At 36.4% G+C, this 21,174-nt stretch overlaps 1 protein-coding gene across 2 annotated transcripts; it reads right to left on the bottom strand.

The window, feature by feature from the left end:
• Window positions 1–284: 284 nt before the first annotated feature.
• Window positions 285–21,011, bottom strand: LOC136853721 (4-hydroxybutyrate coenzyme A transferase). Of its 2 annotated transcripts, XR_010857540.1 has the most exons (10): window positions 20,650–21,011; window positions 17,688–17,840; window positions 16,849–16,997; window positions 16,228–16,323; window positions 14,552–14,735; window positions 12,809–13,024; window positions 10,406–10,543; window positions 8,729–8,857; window positions 922–4,419; window positions 285–789 (listed from the first exon to the last, which is right to left on the bottom strand). XR_010857540.1 is itself a non-coding variant. In XM_067129709.1 (9 exons), the coding sequence occupies exons 1-9, from the start codon at window positions 20,822–20,824 to the stop codon at window positions 4,232–4,234; spliced, it is 1,428 nt and encodes a 475-aa protein (XP_066985810.1). In that variant the 5' UTR covers window positions 20,825–21,011; the 3' UTR covers window positions 285–4,231. The 2 variants fall into 2 exon arrangements, 1 of the variants encoding a protein (XP_066985810.1); XM_067129709.1 differs by having other exon boundaries at window positions 285–4,419.
• Between the last annotated feature and the right edge of the window lie 163 nt (window positions 21,012–21,174).

The raw sequence follows: 21,174 nt of genomic DNA, 5'->3' as shown, positions 1-21,174 counted from the left end.
TGTGTAACTTCGTTTTATTTTTACATTTTTATCCCCCTCTTACCTTGTAAGTCATACCCTGGTCATTGCAACCGTAGGTATATTTAGTTCAGAATAGTTTATTCACTTGCTTGTGACGGTACCATCAATATCACTCTTTTGTAGTATCTTTTTCTTCTTTAAAATACAGGTGTTGAAATACTTCCACATGTCCACTAATAATAGTGTTGTTACATCATTATATGTTTTAAGCAGGATGTAAGACGTTATACTACCTGGTAACATTAACAGGAAAATAAGAACAATTTTATTCATTCATTTTATTCATACACACATTCAAGTAACAATAAGTTGTTGGCCTGGCATTGAAACAATTTTTCTTTCAAAACAGTTGCTAGTAATTAATAATGTTTTACAGTATATAAAATAGACCCTTGATTAATATAAAAAACAGTTCCATTAATTGTCAAATTTTTATTTATAAAACATATATAGGTATATACAGATGCATACAAAAATTTTTCAAAACATATTTTTTAATAGGTGAATCTTTGCTCTATAATCAGTTTATTAAAATATGACCTTTGTAACTCCAACCAAACTTTTTTTTTTTTGGCTAAATACTTAACAGTTAGTAAATGTAATACATGGACAAGTTTTTTTCTAGGTGAATTCACAGTTCACAACAATTACAGGTGCATAGGAGTAAAAGGCAGTGCAGACATCACATATTACAGATATTCAGTTTTAATTGCTTGTCACTTGTGTAACATAATGCCAGATAAATCACTGTAGCCTGATATGTTAAGGCTGCGTCCACACGATCGAACTTTGTTCGATGTGACGTCAGAAGCGGAGAAACGGCGGGCAAGTTCTGACTTTGCCTGCAGTTTCTTCACTTCTGACATCACATCGAACAAAGTTCGATCTTGTGGACGCAGCCTAAGGTGTGTTGGATGCTTGTTTTTTTTTGTAAAATCATGTACTGTAAACACTTATAGGGGAGTGATTATATTGATATATGGTGCCTTAACAGATGATATCTGTAGAGCTCTGACTAGGAACATATTTAAAATAATTGATTAATTACTGTAGTTGTAAATCCCTTGTATGAAGTGTTTATTCAACATTTTTAGGTGTTAATTTGTTTCTGTTGGACATCTTAAGGTAGAATGAGAAAAAATTTAATATGAAATTATTATTGTAAAATGTACTTTATTGCTTTTGGTATGCCTACAGACAGTAACAGGCATTCAATTTGTACCATGAAGTTCATATAGAGCACACCTTTTAACCAGACAACTAATAGTAATCTTACATTTTAATGGCTTGCTTAAAGAGATAGCAGTTTGACTAGATATCACATTAGTTGAAATGGTTTTCTTTGGTAGATATCACATACAGTTGCTATATGTTAGTTTAGTTGGCTCTCAAATAGCCAATTTTTAGGGAGGGAGAAAGTAAGATGCAAATTAGTATAAACTGTATACATCTAGAGACAAGTAATCTTAATGGTATTACCGATGTAAAGTTTTGAATACGCCTGCCATTCCTTCACTCCTAATTGGAGCATCTTGGATATTGTAGATTAATCATGTTCAACTAGCATGGAGCTTCAGTCCAAGTTAACACAACTTGACATTTTTTTCTGTTGCCCAAAGTAGCTGCATCTCCAGTATCTTGTGTCTATTTTCTTTTCCCACCATGAGTACAGTATACATGTGTCGACAATTCTGGGGGCCTTTAATTGGTTTGTGTGTTTCTTTCCCACACTAAAATTCCTTCCAAGTGCTTTAGTGCCTGCTTAAGTTACACCTGAAGGTCATATGATAGACCAGTCTATGATACATAATTCTGTCAGTTGGCTGGTTCATAATTTCTGCCTTGGTCTGGTCATGCTCCCTACAAGTGCGCTTGTTTTCAAAGAATTGTTGCAGTCCTTCACATTTTATGTAATTCATTCACAGGTTTTAAGTATGTAACGAGTTCTCTACACAGTCTCTATGTCTTTATGGTCGGAGCCTTTTAACGGGAGAGTTGAGGCACTCTACCCATGCAAGAGGGAAGAATGAAACTGTGTAGGCTTTAAAAATAATTTCCTTCTGATACCAAGACTGACTGGTATGACTGGTTAGTCCTTAGGCTCTTTGGCTGAAAATTCCAGGCCTTGCCCACTCAACATCAAAATGGAATAGAAAGGTTTGAGGCTTTGCCCACTCTACGTAAGACCAAAATAGCAAAGGTTGATGAGAGTTGTAGCTAACAAAGCCACTGTAGCTGACTATCAGTGCCTTCCTTATCCTTATTCTTCCTCAAGTACTGAATCCCTGATATAAAAGATCATTCTTACTGCCATAGTTGATTGCACATTCTTGTGTTAAGTCTAGTTTTGATTGAATGTCATTGGGTTTGTTATTGTATAATTTTCTAGCTTGTTTGCTGGAGGAACCTCAAAATGGCTGAGTAAACTATATTTGGGGCTCCCAGAGGGACTAAACCCACTCTGAAAGCATTCTCCCATGTATTCAACATGTTGGAAGGCCAAGTCAGAATGGTGTTTCATGGTCATTCTCCGAACATTATGAATCGTGATATGTTTAGTAAATAACCGTGCTCAGGGAAATCTTCAAATTGCGTAGATATGTTCATGGTGCTGGATAACGAATCCTACTCAATGGCATTACCCTTCCCTTCATAAAGAGATCAACTTAATTTCACAAAACGTCCATTCATATGGCAATTTCACTATTAATTTTACAGTCATTATACAGTACTACTGTATTTCCATTATCAATATTGGGAACTTCTCCAGCATATTTTCTTTAACACCAGCTGAGCAAAAAGATGAGGTAGTATAGAAATGCTACTTATTTTGACTATGAACACTCGGCAAATCTAATATCACAAGGCAAAAATTCACTACTAAAGTGTACAGAAAATTTATCACTGGAGGCAACTGTGGGATGGGCCTCTTACAACTGACAGACGTGAAAGCCCTAACTGCAAAAAAATCTTTATAAAGATTGACAAATAAAGTTTAAATTTATAAAAAACTAGTTACATATTTTTCTGAAAGGCAAATTAGATAACTTTGTTTTCCATGCTAAAATGAACAATTTTTTGTTCAGTTGATTATTATGTATGGTATTTTGTAAGAAAAATCAGGATAGTTAGAAATATTCTGGCATATGTTAAACATGAGTAAACATGTATAACTACATGTACTGTATTAATACTGTTCCTTTAAAAATTGTTACACAGATATGCAACAAGCAGTCAACAACGTTGCTGCGACACAAAACATGTAATGTAAATGCTGTTTATATATCATTACTATATTCATCTCGGTACAAGAACTTACGTTCACTAACGGTTTGCAGTGTTTGTATAAACAAATATTTGAACAACAATAATGAAAAGGAAGTATTTTAACTGCAGTAACATTGATTATAAGTTACAAAACCTTCAGGACATGTATATTATTAAAATCTCTGGACTTTGAATTATGCTCGGTTTCTGTTTGACTGTTTCAGTGATTCCTAAGAATTGGAAAGTTCAGACTGTTTCAGTAAATACATTTATAATGATTCACATAAAAGAGGTCTACCAATGTCTAATAAAGAAGAGTAAAGTTTTATATACTCTTCCGTACCTGTGTACCTTTGCTGTTAACCATAAGAGTATTGAATTCTGTAAACAAAACTTGTAATTAATACCTTCACTTAAATATTATATGAAACAGATTTTGGAGATGCAATAAGCAGTAATTAATAAAATTAACAGTAGAGAGATAATGTATGCAAATAACTGGAGAATGAGTGTGAAATATAAAGAAACATGACGTGCCATAGAAATAGTAGCTGACTAAATGGGAAAATATAATCTCTAGGACCATTCATAGGAGATTCATTTAAGATCAGTTAAAGTAGAGAGCACCAATATGATTTCCATCACCTGTTAAGGCATACAGGAAATTAAATATGACAGAAAATGCTGACAGTGTAATTTATTATGCGTAAAAATCTTCAGATTATCACTAATTATATGGAACACAAAATGTCAAAAAATGTCTTAATTCATAGACTAGTATGAGATCAAAATGTATACAGTAAACTCCTAGAAACAGTACTGGTACGTAAAGGAAAGAAATATTGACATTAAAATATGGCTCGATAAAATCTAAATGTTAAACACGATTAGTGCATGGTCCACACTAAACTTAAATGTAATTATAATTTTTGGCATAAAAAAGTTAATCTAGAGAAGGCATGCATTTAAGCCTTTCAAAAGCAGCTTTCTCTAGGAACTCTCTGTGATCTGGATGCGCAATCTGTATAAGTGCAGCTGCACGCTGTCTCAAATTCTTACCAAACAAATAAGCTATGCCCCATTCGGTTACCAAGTAATGCACATGAGCTCTTGTTGTAACAACACCACCACCTAAAAATGAAAATAAAATATTAACCTCAAAGTACATCAGCTACAAAGACTGTTGCAATTACATTTATAAACTCGTCTGGAGGATCAAAAAGATTCATTCTTAAATAGGGTAAGAAAGAAATTAGGTGAATAGGCAAAGGGAATGAATGAAGAGTTATCAACAAAGTTTTAAAAATAAACTTGTCTTTACACTCACAGCTTTCATTAATCATTCATACTCCTTTCATTATTCATACACTTTTAAGAATGTAAATAATTTATGGAAGCAAGAGCACTGTATATAAGTAATTTTAAGTGTAAAATTTTAATTTTTATTTTAAAAAAATTCATTGGTGCAAAATTCATGGGTGCAAGACTGCACCATCTCCCAACTCCCAAAATTGCAGATGTGTGCCCAACCCTCAATCAGCTTAAAACAATTTTTCTCATAACTATTTGGAATGAAGACAACTGATAACCTGTGCTGCTTACAGTATTTACACTTTTATATTTCTAATTGTTGGTTAAGAGAGATGACCAGTTCTTGCATTTCCTTAGAGTATATAGTATGACCTCATGGGTTATTTCATGTTCAAGTAGTGAAATCTTTTTACACTAATGTAAGGAGCATATTTTGTACATATGTCAACCTCATTTCCTTGAATCCCAGTATGGGTTCAGATTTCAGCACAATTATTGCTAATTTTTACTGACAAATTATGCCAAAAAGCCTACAGATTTTTCCTATGAATTACACAGAGCAGTTATTTACTGAATTGAGTCAATGCATACAGAATCCTTGCGGTCTGAGTGGCATCTCAGTTTGGACTTACCAGTTTGTAAGTATTATCTGGCACCCACAGTCCACTTTAAATCTGCATATAGAGAATTTTAGAATGTGGGGCCCCAACTGGGCCCTCCAGGCATCCGCCTGCCAAGACAAAATCACCAATTTTCACCAGAAAACACAAGCCCAGGATGATCAGCCAAAGCTATCTTTTTCATGTATTTTCGGAAGTTATAGTATTTCATTTGTAAAACCAAAACCATCTGTAAATGTAAAACTCTTTAAACTATCGAACATGTAATGGAGAATTTTCCTTATTTTGTTCAAGGAATTATTAACTGTTTTCCAGGTGTGAGAAAACACACCTGACTGTAAAATTATGTCTATCTTGCTCTGATGTTAGATATTAATTTTCTGTTCGCAGAAGTTCATGTCTTGTCAGAAATATGTGAAAAATTAGCAAGTACCCAGATGCTGCATCTTACTCTTGCCTCATCTCTTCACCAAGATGACCGACACTGCCAGCCCAGCCAGTGACAATGCCACAGCAGCATCCATCTGCACAACCCAGAGGCCTGGTTCTTCAGGGAGGAGACCATCTTCAGATCCAAAAAAAATCACGTCCTCATCCCGCAAAGCCGACACTGTCCTCAAGTTCCCGACCCACAGACCACCGTCACATACAAGACATTAAAGACACAACTAAGGTCATCATTCAGCATGCCCCCAGCCCTCAGAGCTAGGAAATTCTTAGATAACATAGGAGCAGCAATAGGAGACCAGCAGCCATCATACGTCTACAGCGGTTGATAATTCTCGCTGCAGACAATCAACCAGAAACGATGTTAGATCTGGTGAGAGAAGTTCTCCTAACGAAGCTGCCTCACCGAACAGTCACCAAAATACCCAGCGCATCCACCATGCCCCTCGACAAGTTTCTGAGAATGGTGGACGCAGTGCATCTGGCCCAGACATCATCGGAACCCTCTCAACTACCTGCAGCAGCAGCCACCCCTGAACCACAGCATCAAAGCAGGACAGGCAAACACAGTGAGCCAGAGGACCTCACCTTTCCCATACACTGTTCCCGAGACTACAGGAGGGAGAACAAACACAAATATACAACCAAAAAAGAAGAGCGTCCAAAGGGCCTATGTTTCTGACACTGGAGATTCGGGAGCAAGGCCTGAAAATTTGAGAATGGCTGCCTGCTGTCAAAAAACTTGCAAGAGGGTCACAGAGCAGCCCAAACAATTAACCGTCAGCAACAGGCAGACCGGTTGCCTCGTAAGAGGAAACGAGTCTGCCTCTCACCGTCTTTCTTCCGTGTGCGGACAGAAACACTCAACGTGTTTTTACACCACTGGCGAGACATCAAACACACATTTCCTCACCGATATGGGCACATGTGAGTTGTTCGTACCAGCCAAACCGCACGAACGCCTCCGCCTCAACCCCACCCCCAGCACTCTCCAGGTATCCATTGCTGAACAATGAATTTATCCTTCAGTGGCAAACCGTACACCTAGAATTCATCATGGCAGATGTTACAATTACACTACTTTGAGCAGATTTTCTGAAGGCCAATGACATACTAGTGGACATAGCCAGACACCAGCTGGTTACAAGAGACAGTCCTATAGCTCCCATCACTCCAATAGTAGCAGCAAAGAACACAACAGGACCAGAGATCAGTCAACTCCTACAGGAATTCCCTGAAATATTTCAAGACTCCCTCCAGCACAACCTTACCAGCCTCACAAAGCATAACATCAAACACCACATCGTCACTGAGGTTCCCCCCAGTCCATGCATGCTTCAGATGTTTGGTCCTAGACAAACTGGCATACGCCAAACTATTATTCCACAACATGGAACAGGCAGGAATTTGCCGGAAAGCCTCCAGCCCGTGGGCATCACCCCTCCACATGGTACCTAAAGCAGACATTGTACATGGTGGCCCTGCGGCAACTACAGATGGCTCAGCATCAAGATGGTACCAGATAGGTACCCCCTGCCTAACATCGTCGACATAATGAACCAGTTGGAAGGAGCCAGAGCATTCACAAAACTCGACCTCCTAAAGGGACACTACCAAGTCCTGGTAGCAAAAGAAGACAGAAAAAATAGCCATCACCCCCTTTCGGAAATACACTTTCAACTACAGCTGTTTCAGTCTCCGAAATGCAAGAGTGATTTCTAGTGACTCTTGGACAAAATCCTCGAAGAATTACAGTAGCCTGCTACTTCATCTATGTTGACAACATTCTAATTTTCAGTTCCAGCTACAAACAGCACATTAAGGACATAAAGCAAGTCCTACAGAAACTAAGAGAAAACAGACTATTAGTATCACCAGATAAATTTGAATGGGCCCAAAACACAATAGAATTTCTCAGCCATCAAATAAACCCCAAAGGAATAAAGCCCCTGCTGGACAGAGCTAGCCAGCCACACAGCCTGGTTCCAATGCCAGTATGAATGCTCACAGTGAGGGTTCCTCCCTGCTGGTCACACTAGCCTTATGCACCACAGGACGGGCCGAGTCAAGAACTCTAGAAAACAGTCTTACTCACAACATTAATTTCCTTCGGCTGGTTAATACGCCACGACAGACACACTTGAGTGCTGTAGATGGAATACCTCTCTCAGAAGCTGCTACATCGTCAGGCAAAAGTTTGTGGCCTAGTGTTATTCTTGTAGAACGAGTGGCCCATACAGAGGGAAGAACAGAAGATAGAGGTGGGGGTTGAAAGAAACTGGAAGGATTTGGAGCATTCCTGGAGGAGTATCACCCCCAATCAATACTTTCCTTACAAAGAGAAGAGAACCCTAGAACAGGACTGTCCCTTGCAGGAACAGAGTGAGGATCCATTAGTTAAATAATAAACGAGACCAATTTGGATGGCCAGGAAATAATGGATCTGGTGCACATACTACTTACTCTTCTTTTCTAGGAATTTGTCTGGGAGCATTATGTTGATAAAATGAGCACTATATGCATGTAAAAGGTTTGTTGTGAAACAAATATCACTTAGGGAATATAGTGCAGGCCTAACTGTCTGCAAAAGCTAATTAGGTATATGAACAGTAATCCTATAATTACCCCTGCACAATCAACACAATTTTCCAATTATCACATCACGCTCATAATGAATGCAAAAGGGTGTGCTTGGGAGAATACTATAATAAGGAATATCTTTTTATAAGTGAACAATATAAAGTAGACTCTCTCACCTTCCTTATAAGAACCACACCCAACCCAACTTGCTTAAGTAAATGCATTCACCCCTTATCATCTTGTATGTCAGTACGTATAGGCAAATGTCAAAATGCTGTAGTATATGCAAGTCTACCTCAGAGTCCACACTATAATCAAGAGATACCACATGGTCTGTTATGAAGGGATTCATTGGCAACTTTGATGACACAGTTGTGAAGCAAGCACAGGAACAACTACTACTAAAGGAAAATATGAAATACTGATGCCATTGTACTGTGGTAAAAATGAAAAAAAAACACAGGGTGTAACAATCATATTACCTTGCTTTAGGAAGGGAACAATTTTGGATTCTCCACGAGATGTTACAGAAGGCATGGCTAGGATGGGCTTACCTAAGCCATCCCTACAAACTGCAGCTCCTCTTATGAAATCCACTTGGCCACCAACACCTTCAAAATGTAGAAGAAATTAATTTAAATCCTAAAAATGATGTACTGTAACTTGAAAAGTAAATGAATTCTACTTGATGGTAATATCATGATATAGGAGGGTCCTCTTGCCCTTAAATTTACTATGCGTGATGAACATTACTGTAGTAAGAGAAACAAAAAAGGCACTACAAATGTATGTACTGTAGTAAGAGAAACAAAAAAGACACTACAAATGTATGTACTGTAGACCTGGGCTTTGGACCAGTTATTGGTTTAAAATTATTTTTTTTCTATTTGTGCAAGACTGTTACTGTATTAATTTAGTCTGTATTTAAAATAAAAACTTATAGAACAAACTATTGCCTTCCTTAGCAGAATAGCTAATAAAGAGGACACAACTAAAGTAGTGAAGAACTTTCTGGCTAGTGTAAATTAACCTGGCATGTGACTGTCTGAATTTGCTCACCCAACTCTAGAAATTGAACAGTATGAGGCCTATAGGTTATATTTTATGTATGATATATATTTTTCAAACAAACTACAATAACTTTTTGTAAAAGGACCATTAAAATTCACTAGTAACATCTCTTTCCATTCCAGGGGCAACATATTACAACTGTGCTTCAGTTACTTTTCAACTTGTGCCAAAGTAGTGTTGTGATGCATAGGGCCCATGGTCAGCCAATTTAAAAAGCCTTATTAATTCAATTTTTATAGAGGGGTGATGGCAAGACTGAAAATATGAAAATTTATAGCCAGAAACCAGTCATTTTCTTAAAGGTTTCTAAGTACTTGTGTGAAAGTCTAAGAAGGTTCTTGTATCAATTAATTTAATTTTTGTAGGATAAATGGTACAGATGTCAACTTTCCAAGTTTTAAAATTAAAAAAATTGTGAAAACAACAGGTTTGAAGAAAGGGTTTTATTTTTTTGCTAAAAATTTACCTTATGTATGGTGTCCCTTTTTTTGGTGTACTGAAAAATTTACCTAACTCCTTTGAGGACTCACAGCAGCTAACAAAAATAGGTTTTTCGTACATCAAAACCTGTTTTAGAAGTCCTGTATTTGTATTAAAAACTAATTTAAAGATAATCTACAGGTAACATCAATATGGAAACTGCTTTATAAGCCTGACATGTAAATGGAAGTTATTTTTATAAATTAGCCGAACAAGAGTACAGAGTTTCAGTTCTAAACTTGTGAAGTATTTGTTGTGGAGTATTTGTTATTACATGAAAGGTGAAAATTGGGTCATGGGAAAATTAAAAACCTAATAGCAAAGTAGCAAGAGACAAAAGGGAATGGATGAGAAGTAAATAAAAGAAGGTAATGCTGCTGGTCTACTGGAAGTAATACTAGTCCTATATCAAGGCCAAGATTGTTACTGGGTTTTACTATTATATGGTAAAAAGCAAACTAAACTATTCTGCTAATATCTAATAATAATATGCAGCCTAATTTACTAAGAATTTATGGGATTAATATTCATAACTCCAGCTAAAATTATGACTGGAATTTTGCAAATAGTAAGACTAAAAATAGACAAATGTATGCATACTTTCTTACCTGAATACATCCTAGTGCCAATAGAATCTGACACAACCTGGCCTGTCAAGTCTACTTCAATGCATGAATTGATGGCAGTTACTTTTGGGTTCTCAGCTATAATTGGGATGTTGTTGACAAAAGAAACATCACACATTGCTGTAAAAAGAATATGATTTAAACAAGGTGGAATGAAGTAAATGTCACAGACCAACAAAACTCTACTACCAGCATTAAATTCTGTATTTTTCAAGTTTCCCAATGACTTTTCCTGTGTTGAAATCATTTTTAAAACTGTATACAAAGTTGTGCTCAACAGACAATGTAATAACTTATTTCATAAACACCTAAAATTTCCATATGATCAATGGCTGAGACCCATTCACAAGTCAAAATATTATTTCAGATGGCTAGGGTAACAAAGCAAATAAGCAGGAAGGACCAATACTGAAAAATCATTAGTACCATACAATATAATTATGCAAAACTGCTGCATTTTTTAAATGGATAATACTGACTTGGAAAAAGGCAAAGTATAGGTAACAAAGCTGTAAATGCATAATTCAGTGCAAAGCAATATTAATAAGTATCGCATATAAATCTGGGTTCATTCAACAAGAATGGAATACATTTACAGCACAATAAAATACAGAAATTCTGAATGTCATATATTGGAACAATCAGATGTAACGACAAAATTGAGAACATCCCTGAAAATAATGGAACCATTACAGAAACAAATTTAAACCAGTGCCAGAAATAAATACGTACGTGGTTTTGAAGTGATGCTCGTGAAAGATTTAAACACTTAGGGAGGGTATGGAACTTGATTCATTTAACAAAATATTTCTTTACAGATTAACACAAATCAAATTTTTTTTACAGTCTTGAGTTGCTTTTAGCACATTGTGTACAAATGATGTTGTCTTGTAAATGGTGTGGAAAAATTCAACTGAGTGCAGTATTAGTAATTTTTCACCATTAGATAAATTACTGAGTAAAAAACTCCATCTTTCCCAGCATCTCATGTAAGAGATAGGGAGAGATAAGGGAAGAGGCTAGTAAGAGTGTCTGACGCCTCTAGTTTCAAGGGAAGAGAAGTTTAAGAGATCAAACATTTCGAGGCAAAAGAGCAGTAATTAACACAACAAAGCAAGCACTAGCAGAACGATGAAAACATATGTGCTTATCTGCTTTCCCTAAAAGTGGGTGGATAGTCACTGACATATTTACACACTAACTTCTGAATCATGAATGAACCAGAGTTGAAAAAATTTCTACATCAGTCACTTCATACACCTACATAGAAGACTCAGCAGAATATGTGTCACAAGTGACTCAGGTTGGACTCTGAATGATGCATCAGAGTGATTTAAGTTATCCAAAGGGTCAAACAGCCGTGGAGACATAAAACCACCTTGTCTCAGCCAAATCTTTTTTGCTATACCAGTCACTCTCCTGCCTACATACTTCACTTCCATCATCAATATTTTTTACCACCCTAAGAAGAGTCCTAACTGCACTGTAAGACACTATGTATGGTAAGTATAAATTGCATAACAGAAGTAAACACAATAAAACCAACTGAAAAAACAGAAGCAGCAATATCTCGTGTATAACCATGGAGAACAGAAAGAAAAAGAATCAAAATCTGAGTAAAGGAGTTCTTAGAGTAAAGTTATATCAGCGACAAAGATTATGCCTTATTTTGGTGTCCATTTATAAAAAGCTGAACTCTCCAGTAATCACACTAAATTATAATCTCCTTAACCACAAATATTAAGGAATAACATGCAAGTTTTAAAATGGAAGGGAATAAAAGGAACACACTTTCATACATTACATCTTCAAGCTAAGTAGTAGTGCAGTATTTCCAGTGTTGCCATGTAACATATTTCTGTTCACATCCTCAGCAAGCATTATTGGCCAAGTACTAGCAGAGTTCAGTAGCAAAAATATTTGTTTTGAGTATCACTAATTGATTCAGACTGCAAGAGTTAAAAACAGCAAAATATTATTACAAAATTCAGATTATTAATTATGATTATAACACCTCTCATAAGGATGGATCAAAGAGTCATCCAACATAATGCACAATGTTAACTTGGTTAAATACAGTAACTTAAAACCTATTAGTCTACTAGACAGCAAAACACTTCTGTAATAAACTTAACCACAAGCACATTTTAAGAGTTTTAATTTAAAGGGCTTTCATAAAATGTCAACTTAAAAGAGAATAAAATTAAAAACAAAAATCGTAAATAAAATATAACTGCTACCAGCTGACTAAAGTCTTCAGTTTATACAAATATGACTAAAATTTGCAATTAACGACAACTACACTAACTTTTTCACACGAAAAACTATTCTAATGCAGTAACTAAAACACTGCAATACAAGTATGCACCATTACAAAATACTTACTAACAAAAGGATTGTTATCCACAAAATCAAAAAGTCTTCGCGTTCCCACAATAAAACTCCCAACAATCTTTCCTGGCTGGAATGTCTTGTGGGCATTTGTAATACAACCAGCCTCCACCAAATCGACCACTCCATCACTGAACATTTCAGAATGTATCCCCAGATCTTTGTGACCCTTCAACGATGCCAGAACTGCATCAGGAATATTGCCGATACCTGTAGAAGGATGAGAAAATAAGTTAACAAATTTTGGTTATGACAAAACTAAATAAAATCATCACTCCTGTTACGTGAACATGAACAATACTGCTGTTTCAAAATTATCATGTGTTAAATTCACTGCACTGCTTTAATGCTGACACAGCACTGTATTCCTTAATATGTAAACTACTGCAAATCTCTTCCAGTAAAATTTGTTCACTAAACAATAACCTGTTACTTTTTATGAGCAAAAAAAGGTCTCATTCTAGTTCTTAAGCACATATCAGATCTGTGGTTAGAGATAAAAGTGGATACTGTTTTGGTGGTTGATCAACATCATTTACCTAGTACAGTACAGTACTGTATAATACTTTTCATAAATCAGGGGAAATCTGTATGGTACAGTAGTATTTAAGTAATAATGACAATGGAAGCCTGGTGAAAAGATCTGCAAGAACAGCTAACAAAGTCTCAGTAGTAACCTACACTTACATTTCTTCTGAGAACGGGGCAGCAGTAGCCTTCAAAAGCAAAATAATTCAGTTTTTATCGAAATGAAATTCAAAAAAACTATATACAGTATAAGGATACTGTGTCTCCTGCATTTGTCAAATGTGTTGGTCCCTTGTATAGCGCATAGATTTTATTTATCTGAGTATTTTTTTATTCCTGTCACAAGTATGGACCCATTAAGAGCAAAGGATGATTTGAGATTTATGCCTTACTGGCATATATGATCATTACTTGAAATCTACAGGCGCAAGCAGCATACTGCTGACTGCACATCCTTTTTCCACCCACCTCCTTGTTTTAAAAATAATTGAAATCATTTTTAATTCCATTCGTAGTCCAGCAATGGAAAATCAGTCATGAAATGATAAAAAAGAAAAATTAGTTCAACAAAAGGGTATTAGAACCCTAATTTAACATGAAATGAGAGTCAGATCACGGTAGGTACATTCAAATGCTTCCCACTCAACAACAAGTCAGAAGCCTGTTGTAGTCTCGGAGGCAGATTACACATCAGTTTTTAAACTTTCAGAGATTTATCTGTTTATTCTTGTAGTGTCTTATATGCTAAGATGCAATTCTGGTCAGTCTGCTTTGCTCTTGAAATGGCATACCTGAGGTCCACTTGTTTATCATTCAGAACTTTTTCTTTGCAAGTTCCATTTTCAGAGATCTTCCCAGACAATTATGGACAGCATAGGGAATGCAGTTTTATTTCTTTAAGAATTCTCGATCTCTTTTACTAGCTCTCCCAGAGTAATAATACACTGCATTTATGACACATAGCCTACACAGAAATAAAAGTACATTCAACACAGAAATAAAAGTACATTCAGCACAGAAATAAAAATACATTCACATTAAGTTCTATACAGCATAGTCATGTTTAAAATGAATCATTTCAGCCATTAAATTTCAGAAACTGACAAAAAACAAGTAAAAAATTTCTGAATTTTAGTAAAAGCTACTTTTACTAAAATTCAGAAGCTATTTTTCTTAAAATAAAAATTAAAAGATATAAAACAAACTTACCCATTTGTAGGGTGGCACCATTTACCACTAGGTTATCAGCAATAAGTTGCCCAATTTGATTGTCAACTTCCGACCGTTCCTTTGGCTTGTGTTCTGGTAGGTTCTCAATACCATCAACCATAGCATCAAAATGACTCTTATGGATAATGCCATCACCAAATGTCCGTGGCATACAAGGGTTAACCTGGAAAGAAGTATATAACAATAATAATAGTAACAGGTCTCAACAATGGGTCTCCTACCCATCATACAACTACTTTGCCCATCCTTCCCTCACAAACCAAAAGCACACGCATTTGCACTCCTTGAAAGATTCCTAATGTTCCAATAAGACAGTTAGGAGGAAATGAGCCATTACAGAGCAGAAAAATTACAGAAATAACCCTAAAAACGGAACCAAAGTAAGTCTCAATGTCAATACAGATCCCACCTAAGAATGATCAAAGTAAAAGAAACTGCTGTTCAGTTTGGTGACATTTGCAAAAAGAATTATAGAAAATAAGTGCATGATCAGTAAAATGGCATGTCATTCAACACAAATACAGTCATGTACATAGATTATAAAAAAAAAGAATGCCAAACATGACCACAAACAAGGTGATAAAGAGTTGTCATCAAGAGAAGAACCTGTCTCACTGTCACAAGTGACTTGCAACACTCCAAAGCAAAAGGTTTAAAAGAAAGCCCAGAAAACTGATTTCTATGTTTGCTGAACATTTATTCGAAAAGATATCCTCAAATAAATGTCCAACAAACACTGGAGTCAATTTTGAACATAAAAATCAGTTTCAAAAGAAGACCATGCTAGCATCAAACAGTGTCCTAGTTAGACCCCACCTGGCGTAAGGACATAGAAGGATTAGCAGTAGTACACGCAATAGCAACAAAGCCATTACATGCCATCAATCAGAAACCATGGATATCAAAGAAAGCTAAAACACCTCACGGGCCTTATATATATACTCTGTTTATTACTGGTTTACTTTTACTTACCACATACTTAGCAATCTCTTTCTACTTCACTGACAATGCTGCTACTCTTACTGCTGTCTAAACCTCCTCCCTGTCCAGTATGTTCTCACACAACAGAGCATAACACTGGGCTCCATCCCCCTCTAATTTCCATTTGCTCTTCCTATACATTTCGTGACTGAATATCACAATTCACTATAATAAATACAGTACACAGTCCAGAGCTCACATCACATTTTCCATAGCATCGACATGGTCACTTTCCTGGGGGTCCTTTTTCCACAGATTACTTTCCAGTCATGAGAAGGTTTTTTTACTTATACTCTTTTCAGTCTTGACCTCTCCATTCTGGTCTTCTATCTTTTAAATGTTTCTAGGACCTCTTCCTCTGGTTCTGCTGTAAACACCAGGTCATCTGCATACTGAAGCCTCAAGGGGGCCTACCAGTTTGCACACCTTTTAGCTTCCTCCAATACTACGATAAACAGCAAGGACTCAGGAGTGACCCTTGATGGGCAGCAACATTTATCCTCAAATACAATTAACACCACCTTCATTCTAGATCTCTGTACTGTAACATCACTATCTGCGTCTCTTTTCAAAACTCAGCGCTGTTGTAATGCCAACAAATACAACCTGTTATCAAAACTGATGTTATAAATCTCATTAAATCCTCTTTTACACTGAAGAGGACATAAACTTACCTGCCCAATAATATACTTTGCATTTTGTACTGCAGCACGAGCACAATCAACGCTTGTTCCCAGAGAGCAGAAGCCATGTTTGTCAGGTGGTGACACCTACAAAGAAAACCTGTCATCAAAAATTTAGGTAATGATACAAAACTTATTTCTGCTACTTAATTAAATTCTACCTAGTCATAACCCAAGGCTTTTTAAGGTAACATTGAGCATGTTAACACAATATTTTGAAAGACACTAAATGGATATGAGTGACCCCCTTACATTTTTGGTAATTAATTTCATGTGTGTATAAATAAAGCTCTGGCAATAGTATATCACCCTGGCAATCATTTCATCCATTATAAAGCAATTGAACAATAATCTGAAGCAACTGAAATAAAAGTCTCTACACTGTAGACTTTATAGTATCCTATTCATATTTTTTTTTACAGCCCATATATAATAACTCCTAAAATCATTTAATTCACTGGTGAGTGGCTTTGGCACTTTTGCAGTGTACAAACACAATTTCTCTTAAGTACAGCACACACCAGGACTTAAAAAGATAATTACTGTACAGTGTCTCTGCAGTTACAAAAAAATATTTAAATCAAAGCAAAAATACTTTTCTGGGTCTCTTACCTGCACCAGAGCCACATCAATTCTGATAATTTCCCGATGGAAAAGGATTGGAATTTCTGAGAGGAAGATGGGTACAAAATCCCCTCTTCCCTCGTTCACTGTTTTTCTGCAGTTAGACCCGATAAAGAAGGAATTGGCCCGAAATATACCTGAAATGGATCAAATGAATTAAAATTCTTGCTCAGTAGATGACTAGGTATTTTTAAACGCAGCACTCATAACCTAAAGGAGCCTGGAACATAGATACCATTATCTAACTCATCCTCTATAAATATTTGACTAAAAGAAAAACAATCATACAAACCTACTACTTATAATTACTACTTTTGTCTTCCTAAAATAAAATTTCCAATGCTCTGGTCCCTCTTCAAATACAATAATAAAAGACAACAGAATTGACTCGCTAGTCTTGCACGCCTGCAAGAGTCCCCAGCAGTCTGTACAAATCTCTCCCCATATTTTCTGCTAGTTTGGTCAATCACAAAAGGAATATTGATGTGCAAAACTGTCACAATAATAATGTCATCCCTAACTACAAAAACATAAACATTTTACATGTTGAACCTGAATACAGTATGAAATTACTGAACTCATAAGTACAGTACTATAAAATTATACTAAATTAAAAATTAGAATGAGATACGGCAAACCATTTGGGTCCCATCCTTAAAACTCGCCTGTCACCAAAATCTTAGAAGAAACACCAATTAATTACATCTGACTGAAGTACTGTACTATAATAAAATAATAAACTACAAAGTTATTTCTTTGTACAATACAATCATTGCTGTCTTTACAAATGTACAATTTGTTTGTGACCTGAAAAACTAAATATTTACCTTCACAATCTGGCTGAGCATACAAGGCTGGGCCCTCTGTGTGTATGTGACAAACAGTTACATCCTTAAGCTGACTGCTCTTGCCATGTTCAGTCATGGCTTTGACAAGTTTGAGAGGAGTAGCAGCAGCACCATGAACAAATACAACATCACCTGAAAGATACAACAAAGTACAGTATGCACGCAGAAACTTGGGTTAGGCATCTGAAACCTTTGCAAGCAAGATGTTAAACTCCAAATATCTTATTCGTTATGCATTTGCAGGGGAAGTAAAGTAAGTATACCATAGTTTTACCAGACCACTGAGCTGATTAACAGCTCTCCTAGGGTTGGCCCGAAGGATTAGACTTATCTTACATGGCTAAGAACCAATTGGTTACTTAGCAATGGGACCTACAGCTTATTGTGGAATCTGAACCACATTATAGCAAGAAATGAATTTCTATCACCAGAAAAAAATTCCTCTAACACTTCATCAGTCGGCCGGAGACTCTAACTCGGGCCTAGCGAGTGCTAGTCCACAGCTCTACCGACTCGTCCAACGAAGAGCAGGGGAAGTGGTCCTGGCTTGATTCTAGGGGTCGTCTTATCTGGTGAATATAGGCCTAAACCTGAGTTGCACCTCAGAATTTTATGGGTTGACTTATGCTCCTGATACTTGAAAAATTACTTACCAATATGGGAGACACATTAATAAAGTAAATAATGGATAAGTGCTCACCTAAAAAAAAAAATTGCTTTCCTGTATGTATAAGCCAGGTCATAAACATCTTTCATATTCAATTTGAATATGAATGGAACAATTACACTACAAATAATGATGATGATGGAATACTCAACTACTCAGATTTATGATAAATGAAGAACAAACTTTATGAATGACTACCTAGCTTGAATTATTTATCAACTCTCCTCAAGTAAATGGGCATTCCATTATCACATAAACAACACTGCACAAATACTATATTTTTGTAACATGACAAATTCTTTCATACAAACCCATTTCAATTTTCATTTGTTCCTAACCTGCTATTCATGTAGGAAGTTGAGATGCTGAATATTCTCAAGCGTTTCATAACCTTGTCAGGGACAGCAGAGTACTTAGAAACTGTAAGGTTTCAGAAACAGTCTCCAGTAGCATATGGGTTTGCAAAAGGTAGAGTTAAAAACCCATGGCATGTAAAACAAGGTTATATGCTACACATTTCTTTTTCTTTATCTCTAGGTTGTTTTTGATTACAGACATGAAGATATATTTTTTATGCATAATTCTCTTGTGCGTTTTGGATATTTCACCATTCCTTCAGTGGAATTGACTTATTCTTAGCTTCCCCTAGCTACAAATCTCAAGTTTAGTAAGGAAAATAAATACAAAAATCGTGGGTTTCACCAACAATTACAGTAAAAAATGTTTGACTACAGGGGAACAATGGTCACAAAATATGGGTACAATCCATCCATCACAGTGAAACAATATGAAAACATTGGTGAAAAATCAATTAATCATACAATTACCATGGGCATAAGTGTATTAACCCAGAGGGGCAGCAGGGTGCACATAACTCAGAGAGTTACCTGGCCTCCTACGTAAGTTCAGCCGAGCGGTGTGATCTAATTAATAAGAGCAGCCGAGTTGTTTGATCTAATTAATAACATATATTTAACTTATTGTGGCAACCAAGAGGTATACATGACAACCTATAAGGAAAACCTAAGTCACCATACATATTTTCTTCCAGTTCCACTGCTAATGAACATGCAAATACGGTTATACAGATTCAGTTCACTCAAGTTTAATGTAACTACTTTTTTTAGATATGAATGTGTATGAACGCACACCACGACTGATGTATTAAATCAGTTTAAATTAATGGATTTTGTTTTGTTGCTCCAGTTTATGTCAAGCATTCTTAATTAGCTAAAGAACTAAATTATTAAAGAGTCGCTCCCAAATCCATTTCGCTATTTTCGATTATAAATCTTACAGATAATAATGATTTTAAGGATATTCCTACGGGTAACAGGTGGGTATCCAAAGGAGTTGACATGTAAGAAGAGGTGTTACCAATTCCAATCCCTAATGACCTTTCATTGTGTGAACTATTCATAGTTACGTCTATCTGCGTTTTAAATTGGCTGCCAACATCATCACCTAATTTTATCTTTTTTTGATTCCGGAAATTAAAGACCACAGCAGAAATAAAGCTGAACTGAAACGAATCACATTTTCTTTTTAAAACCTAAACATTTATCATTTATATTCAAAAGACTACTGTATAAAGTCGTTACGAATATGAATAATTTCATTCTACACTAAGTCTGCAAAGAAGGTCAAAACATTAGGTGCATTCCTACTAATAACAAGTTTTATAAACATTACTTCTATGTGCATTCTCCATCCAAAACTTGTATATATTAATAATAATAATTTTACAAACATAGCCAGGTGTAGCAAGACACCAAGAGGAAAAGTAAACAGCCTCTCATGAAAAAATATCCCACTTGGCTAAACCGAGTGTATGCAATGCAATGACCTTGACACTATAACAGACAAGGGCAATGATCTCGACAGTCGACACTATTGCCGACAATGAGCCTCAATAGGGATCTAAAATACTCACTATACTCTACGTGTTTTTGTACCGGTGCGAGTTATGAAAAAAAGGCATAGACATTTTATTTTCATAACCTGTGTTTGATGGAATATACTGACCTAAATGGTCACTTACATTAACGACAGAATAACCCCTGGAATGATGGAAAAAGCTATACAACCCCAATTAGCATTTCCCTATTAAAAATACACGAAAACTAAACAAGAGGCCCCCTTGGCTACCTAAATCAAATATAATTTCCTAATAAATTCCCTATTCTGGCGCGGGCCTTTATAATAACCAGCACGACCTCTTAATAACCCCCCGGTAACCACCGAAAACGATCAAGACTCAAAAGGACAACTTACCCGACTTGATTACCGACACAGCTTCTGCTGCCGACGTCCACACGGGCGCCCTTTTGAGCGGATGAAATGGCTCGTGCGAATAGGAGTAGTAAGTGCGAATTCCATTTCCCGGGCTTCTCAAATTACCGATGAACCTCCTGCCGAGACTACACAGCAATTTGGTCCGCGGCGCCATCGGTGACCGAACGAACACCTCGACAGTTCACTGGCGACTGGTGGTGGTAAGCTTCGAGGGATTGCCCGCCGTGGGTTTCGCCTACTACAGGTGCAGCAGCAGACGATCTTTACCAGCGTTACCAACGGCCTTCTTCGGGAAAAGGGGCGAGACTTACCGCCTCCGCATACTCGCCCCACTTTGGCGGCTGAAAGCGAAAATGAAATGCTTGAAAACTATATCTTTTAATAGATTGATTGATTGATTGAATGTAGAATTTAGGCCAAACGCCAAGCAATAGGACCTATGAAGTCATTCAGCGCTGTAACGGGAATTGACAGTAAGAGGTTTGAAAGGCGTAACAGGAGGAA

The sequence above is a fragment of the Macrobrachium rosenbergii genome, chromosome 27, assembly GCF_040412425.1.
Source record: "Macrobrachium rosenbergii isolate ZJJX-2024 chromosome 27, ASM4041242v1, whole genome shotgun sequence".
Taxonomy (NCBI): Eukaryota; Metazoa; Arthropoda; class Malacostraca; order Decapoda; family Palaemonidae; genus Macrobrachium; species Macrobrachium rosenbergii.
The sequence above is the reverse complement of the archived record's forward strand: the minus strand, read 5'-3'. Positions and strand labels throughout refer to the sequence as shown.